At 53.0% G+C, this 19090-nt stretch overlaps 1 protein-coding gene across 1 annotated transcript in view; it reads right to left on the bottom strand.

The window, feature by feature from the left end:
• Window positions 1–17753, bottom strand: part of APOB (apolipoprotein B) — a 50844-nt gene extending 33091 nt beyond the window's left edge. The window contains exons 1-16 of the mRNA XM_032959484.2: window positions 17559–17753; window positions 15156–15206; window positions 14478–14593; window positions 13227–13369; window positions 9735–9888; window positions 8425–8580; window positions 7560–7684; window positions 7122–7207; window positions 6252–6474; window positions 5174–5401; window positions 4694–4811; window positions 3661–3807; window positions 2862–3073; window positions 2443–2686; window positions 1566–1739; window positions 543–743 (exon numbers count right to left, since the gene is read on the bottom strand). Of these exons, the coding sequence (XP_032815375.2) occupies window positions 543–743; window positions 1566–1739; window positions 2443–2686; window positions 2862–3073; window positions 3661–3807; window positions 4694–4811; window positions 5174–5401; window positions 6252–6474; window positions 7122–7207; window positions 7560–7684; window positions 8425–8580; window positions 9735–9888; window positions 13227–13369; window positions 14478–14593; window positions 15156–15206; window positions 17559–17619 (2439 nt within the window). The 5' untranslated portion in view covers window positions 17620–17753. The remainder of the gene's footprint in view (window positions 1–542; window positions 744–1565; window positions 1740–2442; window positions 2687–2861; window positions 3074–3660; window positions 3808–4693; window positions 4812–5173; window positions 5402–6251; window positions 6475–7121; window positions 7208–7559; window positions 7685–8424; window positions 8581–9734; window positions 9889–13226; window positions 13370–14477; window positions 14594–15155; window positions 15207–17558) is intronic.
• Window positions 17754–19090: the final 1337 nt, after the last annotated feature.

Raw genomic sequence — 19090 nt, 5'->3', positions numbered from 1 at the left:
ACGGCTCATTTTGTGTACCAGTAAAAAACATATCTATGTCTTGAATTTGAAAAAAATCACATTTTATTTTTCACTAAAGAGGGGTTCGGTGAATGCGCATATGAAACTGGTGGGGTTCGGTACCTCCAACAAGGTTAAGAACCACTGCTCTAGCATCTTGCCGGTCGCAGAGGGGTTTTGTGCCATGCCGTGTGTCACCCGGGTTGGGTATTCGCGGGCCATTATTCAAATAGCGACGAAGACGCTGGCACAAAACCTCAAGTGGCACTCAAACAGCAATACCGTTTGTTAATTCGTGTTTGAATGGAAAGCGCTTCGTTATTTTTGCGATTCGTTTGAAGCGGTGTCAGCGAGCAGCCACGAAGGCCGGCCGGCACGGGACACGAGGGGGGCGGGTGGCCAACGCCACGCCTCGGCCTCCTTCGTCTCCCGAGCGGCGATGTTTTACGCGCCGCACCCGGCTACCCATTTGAGGCCGAGTCGACCTAGGCAGGCGCCGTACGACAGGAGTCCTCGCCACGAGGCGGCACCCCCCATCTCACCTGCTTGGGCAGGGCCTGGAGCCCGCGGCCGGCCATGGTGGCGAAGCCGATGAGCATCTTGATGTCGCTGTGCCGCACGTAGCCGAGCTCCGTGCCCATGACGCGCAGGAACGCCGACGCCTCCATGGGCAGCTTCTGGAGGTTCACCTCCTGCATGAGCTTCTGCATGGTGCCCAACATCTCCTTGGGCAGGTCGATGTTCTGGGACACGGGGAAAACAAAAAAAAGAAGAGAGGTAGGCGCCGCGTCATTGGTGCGTCATCATCGGCGTCGGACACACTCGCGAAGGCCTCGCCTAGCCATCCGCCATCTCCCTCTCTCTCAATCCTCCCATGTGGCCATCGGTTGGCTCCTATATATCTCGCCCATCTGCTTCTAGTTTTATATTCCATTGTGAACAAAACGTATATCTGCTGATTACGGTCTGCTCATTATTCCAAAGAGCAGAACTTTGCTCGATGGGAGACGGAGCTTCTTGCAGCCAGGCTCCACGATCGTGGAATTCCCTTCCTTCATCGGTCCATTGGGGAATCTGAGTCTGTTACACTCTTTCGTTCTCGTCGCAAAACTCACGTGTTTTTACAGCAAGCTTTCCCCGTTACTTAAGCTTCACGTGAAACATTCCGAGACTATTGTACGAATTGTACGATCGAATTTCTATTTAATTATTATGTTATTATCAAGCCAGCACCTATACACGAGGCGATTTCATTGCTCTACCTCCGCAGCGGTGGTCCTCTGGAACGCGCTCCGTTCCTTTGCTGCGACTGTGAACGGTGTGACCGATGTAATTTGACTGCGCGTGTTCTCTAATCCAAGCGTCTGTTACGTCGCCCATGTGAACGCGTCATCTTGAGCGTGCCTGCGCTATTCGTAACGAAAGTTACAACAACAACAACAAAAAATCCAGGACTCTTAACGCGTTCCTGACTCACGGACTTTTCCCGGGTGGGCTGCCTGCGGCGGTGAGCCAGGCGAGGGCGCGGGAGAGTGGGGTGGGGTGGAAGTGGCTCGTGCCCGTACCTGCTTGCGCTGGTCGGGGTTGACTCCCGTCCACTTGCGCAGGACGGCCGCCAGCTGCTCGGGAAGTTTGCCGTCCACCCAGAAGGCGGCGCTCATTGCGCTGTTCGGGAAGAAGCCCTTGGGCCCGAAGAGGGCCTCCAGCGGAGCCTCGAAGCCCTGGCCCTCCACGCCGATCTGTCGTCGACATCGTGAACATCACGCTCAGAACGTCGTTCGTCCGTTCGGGGACACGCATTGCCACGCTGGCAAAAACAAATGAGACTTTACGAAGTGTTCACGTTCCTATGGCGGTGGGGGCGCGTCGATCCAGAGGACAACCACTGTTGGCTTCTCCAATAAAGCTGTACTCATTTTATTGAGTACCGGTGGGGATGATAATGCCCAAACCTGGATTCGAACTCGCAACCTTCCGATTGCGAGCCGCACGCTCGACCGCTTAGCCGCCTGACAGGTGACTTACAACAACACCCACGAGTGGATATAAATAATACCAAAAAATATCTCCCCAGATCGGTTGTTAAAGAACCCGCTAGCTGTGTAGTCATCTCCTGGCCAGCAAGCAGCCCGGTAGGTTCTGCAGAGTTATCGCAACAGAGCGACATCAAAGAAAAGCAACGTCGAATGATACCGTAAAAAAAAAACACATTTGTAAACACAAGGGAACAACGACAGATAATAGGGGGGCAGCTCTTTCTTTGGTCATTCACGTGACCGTTGTTTAAAAGGAGCGACGGGCACCAGGAGAGACGATCGTCACGATGTGAAAAAATAAAAACACCGCGCGCACAAGTTCGAGACGCGGGGACAATGCGCACAACCGCTCGCGAAAAGACGCGGACAAGGCGGCCGCGGGTCGTCCGGTCTCGCACGCGCGCACCTCGAACACGTCGAGCGACTCTCCCAGCACGTCCAGCGACGTCTCGAGCACGACGGAGCGCGGCAGGAACCCGCTCGGCTCCAGGATGACGTCGAGCTGCACGGTGCCGGTCACGGGATGCTCCGCGCCGGGCAGCCTGACGACGCGCGACGCCGACATCCTGCGCGAGTACTTGAGCGAGCTGTAGGCGTACGACGCCGGCAGCTCCATCCCGGATATCACCTGCTCCAGCTTCTTGCGCAGCCTGCGGTGAAGACCAATTTATTCATTTATTCCGTGGAGAGCCACACCGAGTCGTAGTTGAATAATAACATATATTTACTCCAGAACGCGAGCAACAACAAGGGGAAGTGGGGCGCGGAAAACTCCACAGTCGGACTCCTCCTAATTTGGTGCCGCCGAGTTTTCCGTGCACTCACGCGGAGGCGGTCGGGCCCTTGCTGGTGCGCAGGGCCTCAACGTGCGACACCACGTAGCTGCGCAGCTGCTTGTTCTCCTCCCGCGGCAGCGTGTTCAGCACGTCCCACAGCAGCTCCGGCTCCGGCTGCGACATCAGGGCCAGGTAGGCGGCGATGCGGCGCTGCACCGGCGACCGCGAGTTGCGGTAGGCGTCCAGCAGAGCCGTGCGAGTCTGCGGGAGGGAGAAGGGGGTGCGGGTGGGTTCAGGTTGACGGCGGCGGCAGCGTTGGCCACGGCGGCGTTGCGGACCTTTCTGGCTGGCCGTCAAACACAGACGTTCGCCGCGTCGCGCGGCGCTTTCAGATGCGCTGCTTCCGCGGCCGTCTGGAACGCTCTTCCTTTCTGATATTAGGAAGCGTCTCGGAGTTATGCACTCTGAAACCATCTCGACTGAAAACTTTTGAACTGCTTTTTGTGATTTGGCAGCAACCCAACACCACACCACCGAGCGCGCCCAGGTTGCCTTCCTGTTCAAGTGCCTGGGCAGGCTCAAAAACCCCTGCTTAGCCAGCGAGATCCGAAACGATCGATTGCGCTCGGGGTGATCGATCCGGTCCGCATTGCCACTGCGCCTGCATTATCAACTTCTCCCGTGCCGAACGTCGCACTGCCGCTCTTTCCCACGAGCACCACTGAAACCTCCCGCGAAGGCAGATTCAAGAATCCGAACAGCGTTCTGCCACCCCGTGACGATCAGGCCCGACCACGGACGACGGGGAGAGGGGTTTGTGTCGGTGCCAGCGTGCGTTCTGACCGCACCCCTTCGGTGAGCTGGGTCCGGCGCAACGCCTGGATGGCGGCGATCTGGACCGGCAGCGGCAGCTGCGTGTTCCCCACGCACGCTGCCAGGGTGTCCACCACAGCGCCGTCCGCCGCCTGGAGGGCACCGCCCATGTTGCCAGCAGCCTGCAGGGAGCCGAACACAAGGGGAATGCCACGTCATGTGTCGCCCGTCGCACCACCGGTCAGCGGCACTGCCTGCTGCCCGAGTCAATACCTGTCAACCCCTTATAAATCTCAACGTTCATCCCACAAAGTCCCATCACAAGGGACAAACACAAACAAATAGACACCTTTTTTTGCCTGTATCGAAACGGCTGTATGCAGTATGGACCTGAAAACTAAATTTTCCTGTACAAGAATACGGGGTAAACCGAGTGGGTTGACTGGTATGCGAGTCGCTCCCTCGCCATTGGATGCCGGGTGGGGGATCTTGGAACATCCCCTGGGGTGTTCGTGGTATGGAAATGTGTCAAGATTAAAAAAAAAACATAGGGGCCCTATTACCGTGGATTTTCCGTACCCCATCACTGGAATATTTCGGCGTGTTGTACCATCTCACGTTTTGTTGTAGTAAGAAAAACAATTGGGGCACTAAGCTATAATGATAATAATTGCAATTAAATAACATGTCAGTTTAACACGTAGTAAAGCTTTCGCGACCAATATCATCCATAATATAGCCAAGAAGGCCTCACAAGTGACGTCATCACATCTATCCCTCAATTTAAGGAATGAAACAGGAGGGGTATTTCTCCACAAGTCTGGCTGTCGCCTGATGATGCTAGTTGTAATTACTGGCGAAACGTTGTACCGAGATTGTAAATGTTGTGGATTTGCTCTCCAACACACCGGTGTGCTGCACTAGTAGCAAATTGGCGCGTTCTGTTTACGTGACGAACCTTACTAGTTGGCTGTCTCGGGTGGTGGCGGCTTTAACGACACATTTATATATTTACGCGGTCCAACCCCAAAAAAACAAAACTGTATTATGAATGTGGGGGCCCCGTACCTTGAGCGCCAGGTAAGTCTTGTCTTCGTCGCCGGAACAGTCGGCTCCCAGCTGCGACCGCACGAAGGCGGCCACGTCTTGCAGCTCCGGCCCAACCTGCTTGTGTGTTGTGAAGTGCCTGCAAGCGGGGGGGGGGGGGGTGGGTCAAATTCAATAAAGGGCATTGCAGCAGCACGGTTGACCAACTGCTTTGCACACGCACGCAAGTGTGCATACAGCTGACACACAAACGCAGAAACCCCCCCCCTCCCCAAGTGTAGCCCGCGCATTTCCATCGGGGTAGGTGCCCCAGTTGATTTAATTTGTTCACGCGGGTAATGACGCATCCCCCGCCGTAAACCCGGGGTGTTGCCCTGTAACAATGAGCACGGCTGGCTGCGCGCCGCGCGACGGAAGCTCAGCGCGGCGCACGAGAGAGGCGCCGCGTCGGCCGCGTCCGCGACGGCCGCTTCCCGCGCGTCGTTTGGCGCCGCGAGTCACCTGTGCACGACCATGCTGAGTGCGAGCATGCTGGCGCGCGTCGGCGCCGCCTGCGCGAGCGTGAGCGTGTCCCGGACCACCATGGTGCAGGGCGCCGGGTGGAAGCCCAGGGCGTAGGCCACGACGCCGGAGAGCGCCGGCGGAACGCGTTTGGAGCGGAGCAGCTGCAGCAGCGCGCTGTAGCACGGCGCCGTGCCACACTGGGGCAGCGACTGCAGGGTGATGGAGCTGTTGGGAGTGGGGGGGGGGCGCAGGAGGTCGAGGAGGGGCGGGGTGGGGGGGGGACGGCACATGGTGTGACAGGGATTTAGCCAACGTCTTCGTCACGTTGATTAACGTCTTCCTCGTAACCACCGTCATTATCATCATCGTTAATTAAGGCAAACAATCACTATCCATCATAATCATCATCATGAACGTCATAATCACTGAACCCCACAATTCGAGCGGCTCGGTCTGTTTAAGAGTGGCTGTTTATGTTAACCTTGGGTACTGGCACTGCACTTTATGCATCCTAAAGTTGCCTTAGCCTGACTCGCAGGTCAATCAACCACTTAACACTGAACAACTAGAATCTTAAAGATGCCTTCGTCTGGCTCTCCGAACTTCATGCATTCACGTGGGGACACTGAGAAATCCCCGAGTCGTCTCTAACCGGGCGCGCGGATAACGGGAAGGAGGGAGTGCGAGAGGCGCTTCTCCCTCGACAATTGGGACTGCTGAACTGCATCGTGGGAGTCGAGCAGTGAGGGGGAACGCCACCGTCAGCTGTGCACGCTCCACCTGCACTCCTCCAGTGCTCCCCCTGCGCCCCCCCCCCCAGTGTCCCCCTGTGCTCCCCCTGTGCTCCCCCTGTGCTCCCGTGGCTCCCCTTATGCTCCCCCTTACGCTCCCCCGGCAACCCCCCCCCGGCACTCCTCTTGTGCTCCCCCTACAACTCACTGTGCTCCCCCTGCGCTCCCACAGCTCCCCCTGCGCTCCCCCTTAAACACCCCCCCCCCCTCCCCGTGTACAGATGCCCGTTGAACTTCTATCGCGCCGTGCGTGGCCGACCGCGTCGATCGGCGGCGTCGCGCACCTGGACGACTCGAGCAGGCGTGGAAGGATTTCGAAGAGCGTCCCGTTGGACAGCGCCCGCAGGCCGGCCAGGAGGCTGGCGAACAGCTCCGCCTGGCGCTTGTTGTCGGCGCCGGAGCCCAGCTCCACCATCTCGGCCAGCGTGCTCAGCACGCGCTGCGGATCCTCCCCAGCGGCATCTGTCGCCTGGGGCTCGTACGTCAGCCCGCGCCCGTTCTTCTCGTCTGCGGTGGCGGGGGGATGGGGGGAGTGATTGGTGGGGGGTGAGAGAGCGGCGGTGCAGCGGTTAGCGCTACGCTGCGCTGAAAAAAAGGCGACTCGGGGTTCGATTCTCGCTCACGGCCAAAACCGGTGACGATGATTTTAACCCATCCTGGGCCTCCCCTAGGTCGAATCAGCCTCAAATGAGTACCTGGTGCGGCGTGTTAACATCGCCACTCACGAGACAAAGGCGGTCGGGCGTGGTGCTGGCCACCCACCCGCTGGTGTGCCGCGCCGGCCTTCGGAGGTGCTACTCACTGACAGCACTTGCCCCAACAGTCTGTTAAGGCTACACGGGGGATCTTTGTCTTGTAGCGGGGGCGAGCGGGCGGTGGGAGCGATCCATTAAAATTGCCCGCCCCCCCCCCCCCCCCCCCCGCTCGTCTCGTACAACTCGTGAGCCCCGTGTGACCCATCGCGGCTACCTCGCCCGCAAGAGGGGGACTAGCGATGAGGGCGATCCGGTCACCCCCCCGCCCCTCCCACCTCTCTCACCACCCCCCCCCCACCCCCACCGGTGTGGCATCGCGATCCAATGCCACACCGGCGGCCACCGCACCTCGCCATCGCTTCCTTCCTTGCCAGATCGAGAAAAGGTGTGGGAACTCACTGACGTCAAAGTTGCGAATGTTGGACTTGGCCTGTTCGGTCATCTTCAGCGTCTGCTTCACGGTGGAGACCGCTCCGCTTTTACCCCTGGAAGGAGATGAAAAAAATAAAATCCACATCAATTCCTGCCGCCCGAACACAGATGCCAAAAAGGTCCCGTAGGTATAACTGTTCAACCCCGGGGCTATCAACATCTTGAGACTTGCATTGCCTTCGTACTGTTCGCCTATTGGCGTCCTTTGGTCTATAGCACCGGTGAGACAAATCCATAAAGGAGGCCGTCTCTGGTGTGTTTGGCCAATCAGGTTCAAGGACAACGCACTCATTACCGAAGCATATTTGTGTGCATGTTTTAATCACAAAGCATGTGCGCCTTGTAAATACGCGTCGATTATTTGGCGTCTGAACACCTTCAAACGCCTCCGGTATTGTCGCGCACCTGCTGGAGAAGGGCAGGAACATGTGGCGCTCCGTGCAGGTCACTTCGCTGACCGCCTTGCGACGGCTGTCCAGGCTGTAGGCGCATTCTTGCGTCGAGGCGAAGAGCGACGTGGCGAACGTGGTCTGTGGACAGCGTCAACGAGATAATTCCACACCAACCCCCTCCCCACGGTGAGCAAGCGTCACGTCGGTCGAGCGTCGATCGGGGGATCATCGCGCGGATGCGATGCACGTGCCTCGACGATGACGTCATTGTCGTCGTCATCGTTATTTTCTAAATGCCCAGGTGATGCAGCGAGGGGGGTACATGCGAGGTCTCAAATGATGCTCTGCGGGTGACGACGTTCCTGTCACACACGTGTGTGTGTCCACCTCTGGATATTCATGAGTGTACGTGCATATGTAGCCATGTGTATCAGTGTGCGTGCTCGTACGTGTGTGTGTGTGTGCGTTCGTGTAAATGCGTACATGCCTGTGTGTGTGTGTGTACACTGCACGGGAGTTCCTCGTCTGTGTGCACGTGTACATGTGTGCGTATGTGTGGGGATTGGTAGTGTGGCGGTTAGCGCACTGTGCTTCGAACCTTGCTCACGGCCAACACCAGTGACGATTATCTGAACTGGTCCTGGGCCTCCCCTAGGTCAACTCAACCTCAAAACGGGTACCCGGTATGATGTGTATCAAACATCGGCACTGGGGATGCAACGGCGGCCGGGCGTGGTGCCGACCACCCACTCCCCTCGTGCGCCGTCCCGGCCTTCGTAGGCGCTCCTCGTTAACGACACTTGCCCCAACATCCCATTGAGGCTATATGGGGGATCTTTGTGTGTGTGTGTGTGCCCGTGCGTAGGCGCGCTACCCACCAGGCCCGAGACGAGGGCGAGTGGGCTCGCGATGGCGCCCTTGCCCACGGGCGAGTCGCACGAGCGCAGGTCGCGGGTCAGGGTCACCTCGGACGGGACAATGCCCTTGCGGGCGGTCACCGTCACCTCCGTGGGGCACCCGCCGTGCACGCTCGGCTGCTCGGAGACACGCGCGGAGACACGCATGGAGCATTGGAGACAGCGCATGGGAGACGCGCGTGGGAGACGCATGGGAGACACGCGTGGGAGACGTATGGGAGACACGCATGGGAGACACGCATGGGAGACACGCATGGAGCATTGGAGACAGCGCATGGGAGACGCGCGTGGGAGACGCATGGGAGACACGCATGCAACGTTAGCCCGGGCCGTCATGATCACAACCGTCAAGTCGTGCTCGGTTACAGCCCCTTTCTGTCTGTCCCCTGCTGGATGAAAGCCTCCCCCCCCCCCGCACCGTGTCAGTCGAGGGGGTTGTTTGACCATACTTCACCACGCTGGTGAAGGTGGCGGGAAGAGGCCTTCAACCGTCTCGTTCCTCTCTCCCGTAGCTGATCCACCGCTACTTCATCGATCTTAGTTGTCTTGTGGTTGAAGTTGTTATTTGACTTGCATCCCACTGGGATTTTTGCACACAGCGTTGGTGTACGGTGCTATTTCAGGAATATTTTGATGTTTTTCTCCTGGATTTTCTGTTTGAACAGTCACATAGTCACTTTAAGATGTTTTCTTGTTCATGTTTTTGTTTTTTGTTTGTTGCGGTTGCACCCGATTCAAGAGCCGAATGGCTCACAGGGCTATACCAAATAAATGGAACTATGAACTATGACGAATGCTGCCTTTCGTTTCGCACGCTGCGCTGTGAACGCTGCAACCTGAGTTGGCTTCCTGGTCAAGGCTAACATCAGGCATGGGCATCCCATACACTGAGTTTTGCTCTGGCCAGCATGCTTGGGAGAGAGTGAGTTAGAGACAGAGAGAGAGAGGGTGCGAGAGGATGAGAGAGAGTGACCTGCATGATTGAAGTGAGAGAGCATGTGAGAGTGATAGAGAGAACATGTGAGAGAGTGAGAGAGACAGATAGACATTGGGAGAGTGAGTAAGAGAGCGCGAACGAGCTTGCGACAGTGAGAGAGAGAGTGACAGCATGAGAGAAAGAGAGAGAGAGCTTGCGAGAGATAGGGAGAGTGAGAGCATGAGACAAAGAAAGCTTGAGAGAGATAGGGAACGTGAGAGAGAGAGAGAGAGTGGGTGAGATAGCGTAAAATAAAGAGAGAGCTTATGAGAGAGTGAGAGAGAGAGAGACTGACCAGATCGCGCGTGTCGCGGTCTCCTTCCCCCGTAGGGGGTGGCATCAGCGCCGCGATGATTCCCCTCTTGACGTTGAGCACTGCCTCGGGCTCGTCGCTGTGCGGGAAGAGCATCGCCACGGAGCCGTAGGAGGTGCGGAATCCCAGCTCGAATCTGCCGTACAAACCACCACCACCACCATCACATTGCCCCATGCGTTAGTCCCGGGGCGCCATCGATGAGCCGCCTGGCTCGTCTTGATAGGCTGCTGTACATTTGCACGTGATGATAAGCCACTTCGTTGAGCTATAATTTGTGGCCAGGTGACTTCTGAAAAAAGAGCGATATAGCTCAGTGGCCTTTACCTGCTAAAATAAATATAGTTTCGTTTATATTTTTTTGGCTGCGAAAAATTTCCACATAAGCCACTTCGTTGAGCTATAATTTGTGGCCAGGTGACTTCTGAAAAAAGAGCGATATAGCTCAGTGGGCTTTAACTGGTAAAATAAAAATAGTTTAGTTTTTTTTAAAGTGATTTGTTTACTTCCCTGTACTTTGCACTCCTTTCATGTTTTTATATTTCTTGTTGTTGTAACGTTCTGACCCGACTCTACTGGAGATCTGTGAACAAGAGCTTTATCGCTCATCGGATTCCATCTGTTATAAATCAACATTCTGATTTTGGGTCTCTTGATTAATATTGGGCTGTTTTAGAAAAAAAGACGTGATTAAAAAATATCAATTTTTATTATATTTTATCGTATGTATGTATGTATGTTTATCTCTTAACTATGATTATTAGATACGGTATTGTTGATTTTAATGTTAATATTCGGTTAGGACTCCATTGATTGATAAAGACCATATTTGTTATGGGTCCCTATTGACGTCTATGGGTTTCTACTGAATGTGTGTCTCGATCGATCCATACGAGTCTCTAGAATCTATATTCACTGATACAAGTCTAATATTGATTATGAGTTTCTGTTTAATATGGATCTCCATTGATTAGCAAGGGTGACTCGAATGCTTATTGATCAATATGGGTTTCTGTCGATTCACATGGATCTGTCATTGATTTGTACGTACCTTTATTGATCAATATCAGTATATTGATCAGAACGGTTGTCCATTGGTTTATGTGGGTCTCTATTGATCTATATGGGTGTCTATTAATCCAAATAGATATATTGATCAGTAGAGGTGTTTATTTATTACTATAGGTCTATTAATCAGCATGGGCGGCTATTGATACATACAGATCTATTGATTATTAAGGGTCAATTATTGAGCAATATGTGTATCTATTGATCAGTTGACTATTGATCAGTTGACTCCACGCTGAACGGGGAGGCGCCGACCGGCATTTGCCTGCGCGGCTCTCCTCATTGGCACACTCCCCCCCCCCCCCATCGTTCACAACTCCCAAAGCCCCAGCAGAGGGTGCGCCTCCGTTGCGTCATATTAAACCAAGGGGTGGGGGGGGGGGCGTCCCACCAATCGCATTGGCCAGACCCAGCCAAGGTCGCCGGGCCAATGATTAACCGTGCTGAAATGTTGCCATTCAGATTTGTTCTGCAAGCAAGCAGGGCCCTGATAGCGGCCCGCGGCAGATAAGGTGGCGCTGACTCTGGCGGCGCGATATGGGTGTGGGGTGGGGTGGGCGAACCAATAAAGCAAATAAATTGCTCCGCATCAGCACGTCCTGAACCGAATGAACTCTCGCGATAGTCGCGGCTTAAACTGCCCTAGAAAACCTGCCGTGACTTTGCTCAAGGCCTCGGGGCGTCGGGCAATCGAGATAAAGAACCACGGTGTCATCTCGCGTTGTCACCGGCCGATCGTGAAAAATAAAAATGGGCCGAAAAAGACCGGCGCGCCAATTGTCGGCCGTGATTGTAGGAGCGACCCAAGTGGGGGTAAAGGCGCAATGATGTGTAGGACCGTCGATATCATCCGTTAGCACGGAATTAGCATGGCGCGGCAGTCGGGAAGAGTGGACCCGCCGCCACCGAGAGAGTGAGTGAGAGAGAAAGAGATGCCCGTCACGTGACAGTCAACATGATATTGTCGCGATACATTTTTTTGGTGGGGGGGTCATTTTCAGGGCACAAACGTTTGCCGAGTTAAAGTGGGAAAGTAAAAATTGACGCAATGGGGTGTCTTTTCGGTTAGTTCGTTAGCTAATTAATCCGCTTCGTCCCCTATGGGACATGAGGCCCCAGTGAGTTCCCTCCACTTCTCCCTGTCATTTCTCATTTTTCTTTACGATTGCAGTCATTGAATTAGAATCTTTATTCATCCTGGAGAAATCCGATGAGAATTCGGAGCCCTTTTCCCACAGGTGTCCAGTGACCGGACCGGGACCGCAGGCTCACTGCATTTTTGGAATGCGGTTCAACCGAGGAAGGGTCTTCTGGCCGAGACCCAGATTTAAATCGAGGCTCTCAAAGGGCGCTGGCTCCGTGCTCTGACCCCGCTGAGCCACCCGGGCCACGTTACACACCGTGCCGAGGGTCGCGCAAAGGTGCAGCGCTCTTAAGATTGTCGGGGGGTGGGGGGGGGGTTATTGAGCAGGGGGTAACCCCTATTGCTCAAGATGTTTTGCTGTTTTATGACCGTGTGTGTCCTAACCCGGGCGTGTTTAATTGTGATAGCGTCATGAACAGCTGCTCTGAAAGTGGAACAAAGTGTAGACTCCTACACGGTTCACACTTTGTGCGTGAATGCAACACGTAGGATACGCCTTGTGCTGCTTTGTTTGTTAACCTCTACCTTGCGATCAACCCCCGTGTTAATTTTTATCTCAATCTGAACTCAACTATTTTAATTTTACCAGGCAGAGCCCACGGAGTTATACAGTTCTTTTTCACAAGCGATCTGGCCACAAATGATAGCTCAACGAAGTTGGCTCATCACGTGGAAATGTACATCAGCCAAAAACTCTAAATGCGTATTTCTAAACGTGGAGGAAGAAAACCGGAGGACCCGGAGAAAAATCCACCTGTCCACGGGGAGAGATAACCAACTCCAAATATACAGGTGTCAGGGTCAAACCCACCACCTCCTAAATTCCAGGCGAGGTAGTTAACATCTCGCCACCATGGCACCCCAAGCCTGTGTCTGACTGCCGCTAAATCTAGTTGCGAGAATTGTTCTTCAGCTTACCGGGGTAGTGAGCTGAAACGTTTGCCCGCGCGACAAATTAATTCGTTTGGCTGTGTAGGGTGGTGGAGGGTTTTAACGACACAAACGTAGCCAGATGGTTACTACGTGGCGTAACGCACAACAACCAAAAACAATCACGAATCATCGCACTAACCCTAAACCACTGCCAACATTGCCAGTCCGGAAACACGTGCACTAGGGAGACCGAGGTAGCCAGGTGTGGTGCTGTCCACGCCACCCCCGGCCTTAATAGGTACTCGCTAACTGCACCGAGCGGGGGGGGGGGGTGGCGTCGGCAGTCTGCGTACGTCTGTACACAGGCCAGGCGAGTGCGTGTCCCCTACCGGCTCAGGCTCTGCTGCAGCTCGCTCCCGCGGATCTGGCTGTATTTCGGCTGTCCGTTGGGTCCCGTGGACGTGGCTTCGTGCAGCGCGCAGTCTTTCACGCGCAGCACGAAGGCGCAGCGTTCCGGGACCTCCAGTTCGACCTGTGTGAAAGCGCGCAGGAGAAGCGGCGGCGGCGCCAGGGAAAAAGCGGCAGAAGCGACAGAAGGTAGGAGGAGCGAGAGAAACAGCAGGAGCAGTGGCAGCAACAGAAGGAGATGCAGGAGAATACGCAATTGTTATTAGCTTAGTCCGCCACAAGCGTGCATAACACCGTCGCCATGTGTCGTTTTGTCATCAACTGCCTCATCATTGGCACCGTCGAGAACACGTGATGTCAAAACACGGACTCGTTGTGAGTTGCCGCAGAGAATCATGGGTAAAATCTACTCGGCTGATGGACAATTGTTATTTACGTGTATGTCCCATGAGTTGCGCTCTATGTGACGAAGGAGGATGCACAGTTTATATAAAGTGTGCTTGCCAATGACATCTGGTAATCTAGCAAGATTAAACAAGCCTGACACTGCTGATGAGTCCCAAAATGTTGAAACGGGTCCAGAAGTTTACTTGCTTAAACAAATTTTGCTTGGGAAATTTGGTCTGGAAAGCCAATCGGCTGATGGACTAAACCATATTTTTCTATGGAGAGACTGAATCGATATCTGCTTGCTTATAGTTTCCAATTTCAGTAACATAATTATCGCCTTTATCATCATCATCATGCTTGAGATGATCACCGTCACCATCATCATGATTATTCCTTGCTCATGGCGAAGGGGAGTTGGGGGTTAAAGTTCAGATCTATGACGTGGGGTTAGGGTTCAGATCAATGGTTAGTGTTATAGGTATTGTATAAGGGTTTAGGTTTAAGTTCAGGCCTATAGTATAGGGTCAGGGTTATAGTTCGTGTTGTGGTTCAGGTCAATTGCACAGGGTTAGGGCTAAAATTATTATATTTGTTGTAGTTATGGTTCAGGTCTATGGTACAGGGCTATTGTTATGGTTCAGGTCTATAGTACAGGGCTATTGTTGTGGTTCAGGTCTATGGTACAGGGCTAATGTTATGGTTCAGGTCTGGTTCAGGTGGAGCTGGAGTGGGAGAATGGACCGGGTGGGGGGGGGGATGGAGTGGGGGGAGCCGGGGGGCTTGGGGGGGAGCGGGGCGGGGGGGGAGAAGTTAGGGGGCAGTGGAGCGGTGGGAAGGAGCACCTTGCATTGAATGCGGAATCCGGCTCGGTTGGGCGCCGCTCCCTCCACGCCGCTGCCCACCTCGGCCTCGTAGCTGTAGGTGTACTTGCGGAGTGGCCTGAAGCGCGCTGCCTCCTCTGCAGGGCCACAGGGAGCAGGCGAGTTTATTAGCGACGTGGCGCAACGACGTTGGGCCAATGGTACCAACCACATGGCAACCTTGGGCCGATGGTGCCAACCGCATGCCAACGTTGGGCCGACGTTGGGCCAAGGGTGCCAACCACATTCCAACGTCGGTCTAATGGTTCTAACCAGATGGCAACGTTGGACCAACGTTGGACCAACGGTGCCAACCACATGGCAACGTTGGGTGGACGTTTGGCCAACGGTTCCAACCACATGGCAACGTTGGGTGGACGTTTGGCCAACGGTTCCAACCACATGCCAACGTTCGACCGACGTTGGGCCAACGGTTCCAACCACATGCCAACGGTAGGCGGACGTTGGGCCAACGGTGCCAACCACATGCCAACGTTGGGCTAACGTTGCCCGTTAACTGGGAAACGTCTCGGAGAGGTCTGCTATGGTCATTCATCGACGGTGACACCACCGGTGCTGCTGGTGGCAGAGTGAGGAGGATGAGGCGGCGAGGCGAAAGCTGCGTGTGAGGAGCGAGCGTGCGGAATTATGAATGCTCACTCGGGCAGTCTGTTGACGTCGCCTCTTCGGAAGAGTCATCTTCCGCGTATTCTGCGTGGGCAAGATTTGGGAAGGCTTCATGAGTCACAACACACGATCTTCCAGACACTCAACTCGCCCCTTCGTGCCCAGGGCCGGCTTTAGATTTTTAGGTGCCTCCCAAGTTATAGATTAACATTTCCCAACACGTCTGGCCAGTGTGGAAGAATAGGCCAAATACTGCTTGGGTGGACTCTCTTGAACTGCCTCTAGTGTAGGCCCTTCCGCCAGCAGTGGCGTGGGCGAGCAGTTGCAGAAGCTGCGCCTTTACCTTTACCAGAAGTATGCGCAGTAAACTGATTTATAATGGCTGAATTGCAAAAAGTATAGCAACTGATAAATCCTACAGGCCATTGGGTAAATAAAGCCAAAGCATAGCTAAGTGTACCACCACCAGTCGTGGGCCCACACTAAAAAGTTTTGCTCGGTTTAAACTTTGATCTGGCTTCGCCATACGTGCTGTATAACGAATTTAACTAAAAAAACGATTAACAAAGCTGAGTACTTATTGGTTCTTTCGGTAAAGTCACCACGTAGAAGGGAAACAATAAAACAATAAAAATATAAAACAATAGAATTCTCACCACGTTTCGACTGCAACACAAGCAATCATCATCAGGTGTGAAAAACCACAGAACTTTTTTCAAATTTTTTTTGCTGTGGTTTTCACACCTGATGATGATTGCTTGTGTTGCAGTCGAAACGTCGTGAGAATTTTTTTGTTTTATATTTTTATTATTTTGTTTCCCTTCTACGTGACTTTACCGAAAGAACCAAGAATATGAATCCCTGCAGTCACGAAAGCTTTAAATCAAAATTTTACTCAAGGACGGTTCAGATGTCACTCGCCACTGATGTTAGCCGTGGCCAGGGAATCGAACTCGGTCGGCTAGGTTCATAACGCAATGCGTTATCCAATGCATCACCACTACCTCGAACAATACTGTATAATACATCCATATACATACAATTGACATGAAGATACATTGTTCATTATTTCGCACTATTAAGGTGAAATAAAATAAAAATATTTCGATGTTTTTTTTTCTCCCTCTTGGTAATAATGCACGAATTATAGCGATATACTTTATGCCCTGGGTAAAACAATATCATACTTAACAATTTGAAAGGACAGCAATTGTAAATCAAAGCAAATAAGTTTTAGACAAATAATGCACATTTAGATGCCCGCTGGTCTATGCTGTATAGTGTATAATGTATTGTAGTGTGGAGAGGGTGGGCTGAACCCATTTACCCAAGTTCGATTCCCAGCCACGGCTACCAGACACCAGTGGACATTTAAGATCTGAATCGGTCTTAGAACCCACTTCACAGACCTGTACTGGCCAAACACGATGAGGTATGGTCTAACTCCCCATTGTTGAAAAAGCTGGAGGCCCTCGAACTAGCGGTGGATTGACCATGACTAATTTTAATGGCCCCTTCATATACTTATGCAATGCTACATATGTTAAGCTGTATGTGAATGTTATTTATAATTGTGACTTTAGCTTAATCACATCAAAGCCTATGTCACTATGCGCCATTTTATGTACATAAATCGCGTGACAAGTTACCTTTGATAATATATATGACCCTGAATTATATTGCCCCTCACCGAAACATGAAGATTTCAACTTAGCTACATATTAAGCAGGCACATTCCCTTGGTGGTAATAATGCATATCAGTCTCATCACAACATTGCCTGCCCATCACATTAACCACACGCTTATATTCGTCAAACCGTCAACACATTTCTAAGAGAGTACAATTTCATTGTTGATATAAAAAAACAAAATATTCACGATTGCTGAATAAGCTTACATTACACAGTAGCGGCTTGATTTGCACGTGACCCGATCACCTTTGTTTCCCCAGTGATAGCGTGGACCGTACCGCACTGAGTACTCATTAAAACTATGAACTACGTTTTATTTTACAAGGTAAGTCCCACTGAGCTATATAGCTCTGTTTGAGAAGTGACCCGGCCACAAATGATAGCTCAACAAAGTGGCTTATCATGTGGACATTGATAGCAGCCAAATACTATAAATGCATGGTTCTAAATGTGAAGGGAAAAAAACCGGAGGACCCGGAGGAAAATACACGTGACCACAGGGAGAGAGAGAACATGCAAACTCCAAATACACAGCAGGCGTCAGGGTCGGATTCGAACTCACGATCTCTTGTACACCAGGCAATCGAGTTAACATCTCGCTGTCGTGGCACACAAACTTTTTAATTATCAGAACCCAGAACCGGACACGACTCACCACCACTGGTTAACCAAGTCACCCAAGTAAGCAGTGGTGACCCAACCAGGCCTCGAGCCCAAAGGCTTCGTAGGTGCAAGATCACTCACGTGCAGTTGCTGTGGCCAACACCAGCAGAAGGGCCACGTGGAACGGCGATAACCGTGCCATGTTGCGCCCCTGCTGCCCGTTGGCAGCGTCTGTTGCCTCTCACTCCTTTCTCCCTTGCTCTTCTTCCTTCTCCTCCTCCTTCTTCTTCCACTCTCTCCCTCTCGAAGTGAGCAACGCCAAATCTGGCGCAGCGTTTTAAACTCTCGGACAGCCCACGCACGCACGGGGTTGGGGGTGGTTGGTGGCGGTGGGAGGTGGTGGAGGTGGTGGTGGAGGTAGGGGGTTGTAAGGTGTTTGTTGGGTGGTAGGTCACGATTGCGTAATACTCCGAGGGCAGTGGGTTTCGAAGAGGGAGGGGGGGCAATGATAGCGATAGCTCCACTATTATCTGAGTGGCGTAGTCTGGTTGGCATGTACCCGGTGCAATACATAAAATGGACCCTACCCCGTACTTAATTCTGCCTAGCCCGGTAGCTGGGTCTTCCTCTCCGGCCCGTGGGCCTCGGTTCGGCTGGGGGGGGGGGGGTGCCCGGGGCAAATCCCACGGTGTGGGCCCCCCAATGCCTTCAAACAACTACATTTGCCACTTTGACGTCAAAGTACGCCCCCCCCAAGGCGCGGGGCCCAGGGCGGTCGCCCTGATTCGGAGTCACCGTACCCGAGGAACGGCTCTTGCTACGCCACTGCTCTTAAGTGTTGTCTCATTACAGGGAATTTCATAGTTGAGTCGCGAAGATGAAGTAAACTACTGTTCGGTTATTCAAAGGTGCTTGTCAATCTGCGTATATGAACCTATTTTTATTTTACCAACAAAGGCCCACTAAACTGCAGCTCTGTTTGAGAAGTGACCTGGCCAGATAAGATAGCTCAACGAAGTGGCTTATCATGTGGACATTGTATCAGCCAAATACTTTAAACGAATGTTGATTCTAAATGTGGAGGGAAAACCGAAAAGACCTGGCGAAAAATCCACGCGACTACGGGTCAGAATTGAATCAACAGCCTCTTCCATACCATGCAAGGCAGTTAACACCTCGCCACCGCGTCACGTGATGCTGCACAGGGACAGCTGCTGCTGTGGGTGCCCCTCAAATGTTTTAGTTGAGATGTCAATCGCTTTGAGTTGCGTAGGCATTTAAATGACCACGCAAATGCATATATGATGAATGGACAATGGCTTGCCATGTCATGGGGATGTACAAGTTGTCATTATTCTTATTGTAACTCGAGAATGAAAAGTAGTACAAGGATAAGGCCCTGTACACACGGTGGCCATCTTCCTGTCTACATGGTGGCCTTCTACCTGTCTACAAGGTGGCCATCTTCCTATCTACAAGGTGGCCCTCTACCTGTCTACATGGTGGCCATCTTCCTATCTACATGGTGGCCTTCTACCTGTCTACAAGGTGGCCCTCTACCTGTCTACAAGGTGGCCCTCTACCTGTCTACACGGTGGCCCTCTACCTGTCTACACGGTGGCCATCTACCTGTCTACACGGTGGCCATCTTCCTGTCTACAAGGTGGCCATTT

The sequence above is a fragment of the Petromyzon marinus genome, chromosome 23 (assembly GCF_048934315.1).
Source record: "Petromyzon marinus isolate PM22_M1 ecotype Great Lakes invasive population chromosome 23, UKy_Petmar_22M1.pri1.0, whole genome shotgun sequence".
NCBI classification, from domain to species: Eukaryota; Metazoa; Chordata; class Hyperoartia; order Petromyzontiformes; family Petromyzontidae; genus Petromyzon; species Petromyzon marinus.
The sequence above is the reverse complement of the archived record's forward strand: the minus strand, read 5'-3'. Positions and strand labels throughout refer to the sequence as shown.